At 50.1% G+C, this 7450-nt stretch overlaps 1 protein-coding gene across 1 annotated transcript; it reads left to right on the plus strand.

Moving 5' to 3' along the window:
- Positions 1–5557: 5557 nt before the first annotated feature.
- On the plus strand, positions 5558–7450 carry LOC124680462 (probable glycosyltransferase 2). Its single transcript, XM_047215519.1, has one exon. The coding sequence runs from the start codon at positions 5788–5790 to the stop codon at positions 7216–7218; it is 1431 nt and encodes a 476-aa protein (XP_047071475.1). The 5' UTR covers positions 5558–5787; the 3' UTR covers positions 7219–7450.

Consider the following 7450-nt stretch of genomic DNA (forward strand, 5'->3'; position numbering starts at 1 on the left):
AATGCTTATGCATTAAAGAGGAGTCCATTATCTGTTGTCTATGTTGTCCCGGTATGGATGTCTAAGTTGAGAATAATAAAAAGCGAGAAATCCAATGCGAGTTTTCTCCTTAGACCTTTGTACAGAGCGGCATAGAGGTACCCCTTTGTGACACTTGGTTGAAACATATGCTATGCAATGATAATCAGTGTTAACCCAAGCTAATTAGGACAAGGTGCGAGCACTATTAGTATACTATGCATGAGGCTTGCAACTTATAAGATGTCTTATACATAACTCATATGCTTTATTACTACCATTGACAAAATTGTTTCTTGTTTTCAAAATGAAAAGCTCTAGCACAAATATAGTAATCAATGCTTCCTCTGCGAAGGGCCTATCTTCTACTTTATTGTTGAGTCAGTTTGCCTATTCTTTCTATCCTAGAAGCAAACACTTGTATCAACTGTGTGCATTGATTCTTACATGTTTACTTATTGCACTTGTTATATTGCTTTGTGTTGACAATTATCCATGAGATATACATGTTGAAGTTGAAAGCAACCGCTGAAACTTTATCTTCCTTTATGTTGCTTCAATGCCTTTACTTTGAATTTATTGCTTTATGAGTAACTCTTATGCAAGTCTTATTGATGCTTGTCTTGAAAGTATTATTCATGAAAAGTCTTTGCTATATGATTCATTTGTTTACTCATTATCTTCATCATTGCTTCGAATCGCTGCATTCATCTCATATGCTTTACAATAGTATGATCACGATTATGATAGCATGTCACTTCGTAAATTATCTTTGTTATCGTTTACCTACTCGAGGGCGAGTAGGAACTAAGCTTGGGATGCTTGATACGTCCCAAACGTATCTATAATTTCTTATGTTCCATGCTACTTTTATGATGATACTCACATGTTTTATACACATTATATGTCATATTTATGCATTTTCCGGCACTAACCTATTGACGAGATGCCGAAGAGCCAGTTGCTGTTTTCCGCTGTTTTTGGTTTCAGAAATCCTAGTAAGGAAATATTCTCGGAATTGGACGAAATCAACGCCCAGGGGCCTATTTTTCCACGAAGCTTCCAGAAGATCGGAGGACTTACGAAGTGGGGCCACGAGGCGGCGCCACACTAGGGCGGCGCGGCCTGGGCCTTGGCCGCGCCGGCCTGTTGTGTGGGGCCCTCGTGTGGCCTCCTGACCTGCCCTTCCGCCCACATATAGTCTTCGTCGCGAATAGTACCGAGAGCCACGATACGGAAAACCTTCCAGAGACGCCGCCGCCGCCAATCCCATCTCGGGGGATTCAGGGATCGCCTCCGGCACCCTGCCGGAGAGGGGAATCATCTCCCGGAGGTCTCTTCATCGCCATGATCGCCTCCGGATCGATGTGTGAGTAGTTCACCCCTGGACTACGGGTCCATAGCAGTAGCTAGATGGTTGTCTTCTCCTCATTGTGCTATCATGTTAGATCTTGTGAGCTGCCTATCATGATCAAGATCATCTATTTGTAATCCTTCATGTTGTGTTTGTTGGGATCCGATGAATATTGAATACTATGTCAAGTTGATTATCAATCTATCATATATGTTATTTATGTTCTTGCATGCTCTCCGTTGCTACTAGAGGCTCTGGCCAAGTTGATACTTGTGACTCCAAGAGGGAGTATTTATGCTCGATAGTGGGTTCATGCCTCCATTAAATCGGGACGAGTGACGTAAAGTTCTAAGGTTGTGGATGTGCTCGTTGCCACTAGGGATAAAATATCGATGCTTTGTCTAAGGATATTTGTGTTGATTACATTACGCACCATACTTAATGCAATTGTCCGTTGTTTACAACTTAATACCGGAGGGGTTCGGATGATAACCCGAAGGTGGACTTTTAGGCATAGATGCATGCCGGATAGCGGTCTATGTACTTTGTCGTAATGCCCCGATTAAATCTCATAGTACTCATCATGATATATGTATGTGCATTGTTATACTACCACATGTGATGAGGACATCCCATCTGTTGATACAACCGATGTACCTACAGCCACACAAATACAAGGACCAATCACTCGAGTTCGTGCCAGATAACTTAACTATCAGGTACTTTCGTTTCTTGGAACTATTCCTCACATACATGTGAATATGATGCTGCCTAAATCAAATGTGTTTGTTACTCTTAGGAATGATGGACCTAGCATGGATGAGAAGGACAAGCATTGGAGCACGATCACACATGGAGGAGATGCCAACAAACATATGAGGATTGAAGAGGATGCTGCAACTGGAGATTTCAGAACTTTGAAGCCACCATAATAAGAGATGAAGACATGGACGAAATATTGAGCTTTCCACTTCACAATATCCTCCATATAGTTACATGGTGCCGCGTCACTTTTAAGTTTGGGCCAGGCCCATGTAATTTTTGCAGGAATTAAGTCAGCCCCCGTTTAGAGTCCGTATTGAAGGGGGAAAGGCCTTCTAGGGTTTGGTCCAGCCACCGTATGCATGTCTGGTCGAAACCCCACATTGTCCTCCTTTAAATACCCCCATAGCCGTCACGTTTAGACTCGGATTTTGATTAGATTAAAAGTTAGCCATTGCTGCATCTCTCGTGTACTTCTTTTGAGGCCAACGTCCAGAACAAGATCGACTATTCGGAATCCCACCTTATTCAATAAAGATTTCATCTTTCATCCGCAATATTATGATTGCAATATTAGTTCATATTTGTTCTGAATTTCAGGTAGGAATTAAGACCCTCGCTGGTTAGGCTGCCGTGCATCCGCAAGATGAGTAACTCCCGGAGATTGTCCTGGCGATTGCATTGGTGCACGAGTTTTGCACGTGTAGTCGGATCGTCAAGCACGAACTCCACCAACAAATCGATGTTAACTTCATCTCATCAAAAGATCGGACACCTTTGCCCTATCAACATGATTTGTTCGGCTCTAGCAAGGAAGTGTGAGGACGACGCCTCGCGACATGTAGTTGTCGCTAGGTGGTTTAAAGATATATTTATATTTGTAAATACTTTTAAGATTTGTTGCGTGTTAATGAGGATTAGAGCATCTCCAGTCGTGTCCCCCAAACCATCCCCCAAACGGCACCGAATTGAGCGTTTGGGGGACGTGTTTTGTTCGTGCCGTATTTGGGGGACGCCGCTTCCCAGTCGCGTCCCCCAAACGCCGCCCCCAAATTTTTTTAAAGGGTTTTTGAAAACACAACCATTTATTAAATATAGCATACAAATAAATATGTTTGCGAAGATTGTTTTCAAATTAAAATACAACAAATAATAAAACAACTAAACAAATTTAATAAATAGGGCTAGATCAAGGTGCCGCGACATTTGCTGATAATCCTTTGATCCTCCACAAATGATCAACGAGATCAGCTTGAAGTTGATCATGAACATTGCTGTCACGGATCTCTCCGTGCATGGTGAAGAAATCAACAAAATCTGCAGGCAACTCATGATCAACCTCCGCAAGAGGGCCCTGACACTCATAGGGATCAACATGTGTCCTGGCATGATTCTTGCAGTCATCCTCGATGATCATGTTGTGCATGATCACACAAGCCTGCATCACCTCCCACATTTGGTCATGATACCAGCTTAGAGCAGGGTACCGGACAATTGCAAATTGATCTTGAAGCACATCAAATGCCCGCTCGACATCCTTCCTGCAAGCCTCCTGTCGCGCAGCAAAGTGGGAATTCTTCTGACCTGATGGAGTCGAGATTGTTTTGGCAAAAGTGGCCCATTTTGGATATATACCATCGGCTAGATAATAGCCTTTGGTATATTGGTGGCCATTGATCTCATAGTTGCATTGTGGAGCATGCCCTTCCGCTAGTCTGCTGAACACCAGAGACTGCTGCAACACGCTGATGTCATTGTGTTATCCTGCCATGCCAAAGAAAGAATGCTAAATCCACAGGTCATAATCTGCCACAGCTTCAAGCACCACAGTGCAATATCCATGACGCCCTTTGTATATACCTTGCCAAGTAAACGGGTAGTTATTCCACGACCAGTGCATGCAATCGATGCTTCCAAGCATTCCAGGAAATCCTCTGGCCGCATTTTGTGCCATGATCCTTGCAATCTCTTCCTCAATTGGCCCTCTCAAGTAGTATTTGCCAAACTTTCTCACCACAGCTCGGCAAAACTTGTACATGCACTCAATGGCAGTAGACGCACTCATGAGAAGGTAGTCGTCCTGTGTATCGGCAGGTGCTCCGTATGCAAGCATCCTCATGGCGGTGGTGCACTTCTGAATCGACGAGAACCCGACAACGCCTACAACGTCGTGCTTGAGCTTGAAGTAGGGGTCGAACTCTCGAACGACGTGGAGGATATTCATGAACAGACCCTTGCTCATCCTATATCGGCGCCGAAAATTGTCGGCATGTGTTGCGTCATCTGCGAAGTAGTCATTGTGCAGCATGGTATGCCCCTCCATCCTCTGCCGGGGCTTCGACTTCTTTCTCCCCGGCCTTGATCCTCCACGGCGCGGCCTCTTCCTCTTCTCCGCCTCGTCAAGCATGTCCTGGATGGACGCGATGATCAGCAAATGCTCCCGGAGGTCGTCGTCGAAGGCTTGGTCGTCCTCCAGCAGTAGGGTAAGCATCTCGTCGTTGCTATCCATGTCTGAAGCAAAATGAATGGTTAAAATTGTGCCGCGGGAGATGAGGCAACGAACAGTGGCAATAATCGCGCCTACCTGGCAAGTCATCGAGCACCTTGTATGCGCGGAGGTGGGGCGGATTTGACGCCGCGTTCTGGGACGCGCTGGCGAAGCGGCGGCGGCGAAACGTCCGATGAGAGTGCTAGCCGCGACGGCGGTGTCGACTCTCAGAAGAGATCAGCCGTCTAAACGGTCGGCAACAGCGGTGGCGGAGGGGTGAGAGGCGCGGGAGGGAAGGCGCGACGAGAAAAGAGACGTGGACCAACGGTTTATGGAAATAGTCGCCGATATGTGGGAGCTCGTCTCGCTTTTCGTTGTATCCAGCGTGTCCAAAACATTCCTATGGGGCGGGGAGTGGTTGGGGATGTTTTTTTTGTCCGACGCCAACTCCAAATCCTTTTGGTGACGTTTTGTGGCACGCTATGGAAATGCTCTTACGAGAGTACATAGTTGAACTGTTCGGAAGAAGAAAAAAAGTTACTCACTCGGTGCTACAAATTGGATCCACCGACGGGGCGACGTGGAGCTCGAGAGGCGCGCCGTTCCGCAATTAATTGCATGTCGTATCCCAAGACTCTCCTGCAATCACACTGGTGCCTCGGCAGCACTCGATCAAGATTAGAAAAGGAGATTATTATATTCCTAGTAATCGCGGCATGTGCGTGCGTACGAGAGTGGCGCCGGCCGGAAATGGCTCGCCGTGCCGGAGCGATGACCGGACGGTGCAGGACAAAACGCGGCCCAGAGAGTATCAAACGCCAGCTGAAGCTGAGTCAACGGCCGACAGCCCACTGCCCCAGAAGCCGATACTCCGTAGAAAAAGAAAGAAAGAAAGAAAAGAGAATGGAAGGGAAACACACGCCGGATCCCTCTCTCTCTCTCTCTCTTCCAATTCCAAATCGCCGCCCCACACCCTCGTCTCGTCCCGGTTCCCCACCCTACCCAGCCTCCGATTCCGATCCCATCTCACGCCGCCGCGCTCATGTGACACTCCCTCCCGCTCTCGCGCTCACTCACACTCCCACCGCCAGCCAGCCCGCCGTCCCAATTTCAACCCTCCGAGATTGGGCGCACCTAATAAATCCCCCGCCTTGGAATCGGGGGCATGGGCCAGGAGGGGATGGGGTACACCAGCGCCAAGGCCGGCGGCGGCGGCGGCGGAGGGGCCCTCCCCATGTCAGCGGCTCGGGCGCGGGGGGCGTCGCCGCTCAACGCCCACCACCGCTCGCGCAAGATCACCCGCACCTTCAACAACATCAAGATCACCGTGCTCTGCGGCCTCGTCACCATCCTCGTCCTCCGGGGCACCATCGGCCTCAACCTCTCCCTCCCCTCCCACCCCTCCGACGCCGACGCCCTCGCCGGCGCCAAGGCCGTCGAGGACATCGACCGCATCCTCCGCGAGATCCGCACCGACTCCGACCCCGCCGACACCGACCTCCTGGACGACGCCGCCGCCAAACCCATCAACGCCACCTCCCTCACCGCCTCGGAGGCGGCCGCGGCCTACGCCGCCGCGGTAGCGAACTACGCGCTCGGCCCCAAGATCCACGACTGGGACGACCAGCGCCGGCGCTGGCTCGACCAAAACAAAGGCTTCCCATCCACCGCCCCCGACGGCAAGCCCAAGATCCTGCTCGTGACCGGCTCGCAGCCAGGGCCCTGCGACAACGCGCTCGGCGACCACTACCTGCTCAAGACAACCAAGAACAAGATCGACTACTGCCGCCTCCACGGCATCGAGATCGTGCACAACCTCGCGCACCTCGACACCCAGCTCGCCGGCTACTGGGCCAAGCTGCCGCTCATCCGCCGCCTCATGCTCTCGCACCCGGAGGTCGAGTGGATCTGGTGGATGGACAGCGACGCGCTCTTCACCGACATGGCCTTCGAGCTGCCCCTCGACCGCTACCACGGCCGCAACCTCGTCATCCACGGCTACCAGGACCTCCTCTTCGACAAGCACTCCTGGATCGCGCTCAACACCGGCAGCTTCCTCTTCCGGAACACCCAGTGGTCGCTCGACCTACTCGACGCCTGGGCGCCCATGGGGCCCAAGGGCTTCATCCGCGAGGAGGCCGGCAAGATTCTCACCGCCTACCTCAAGGGCCGCCCCGCGTTCGAGGCCGACGACCAGTCCGCGCTCATATACCTCCTGCTCTCCCAGAAGGACAAGTGGATGGACAAGGTCTTCATAGAGAATTCCTACTACCTGCACGGCTTCTGGGCGGGGCTGGTGGACAAGTACGAGGAGATGATGGAGAACCACCACCCGGGCCTCGGGGACGAGCGCTGGCCGTTCGTCACGCACTTTGTCGGATGCAAGCCGTGCGGGAGCTACGGCGATTATCCCGTGGAGCGCTGTCTCAAGAGTATGGAGAGAGCGTTCAACTTTGCCGATAACCAGGTGCTGCGACTCTACGGGTTTGGCCATAAGGGGCTGGAGAGCCCCAAGATCAAGAGGATCAGAAGCCAGACCACCAGGCCGATTAACGACAAGGAGAACCTTGATGTCAAGGCCAAGATGATGTCTTGAAGCTCGGCCATAAGGCAATAGCATAGGCTCTCTCCAAGGTCAGAGCATTTTGTTACTTGGGATGTTGTTTAGTTCCTGCTATTTTTTCTTCTTCTTTCCTTTTTTGTTTCACGGGTTTTTCATGTTATGTGTAATAGTTAGAGATTGCACAAGCTATGTTTCTCATCAACTTATTAAACACGATTGTATTCTAGCTCAAATCAGATGAAAATAGCATCACTTTTCTACCGTA

Source organism: Lolium rigidum, unplaced genomic scaffold, assembly GCF_022539505.1.
Source record: "Lolium rigidum isolate FL_2022 unplaced genomic scaffold, APGP_CSIRO_Lrig_0.1 contig_17095_1, whole genome shotgun sequence".
Classification (NCBI taxonomy): Eukaryota; Viridiplantae; Streptophyta; class Magnoliopsida; order Poales; family Poaceae; genus Lolium; species Lolium rigidum.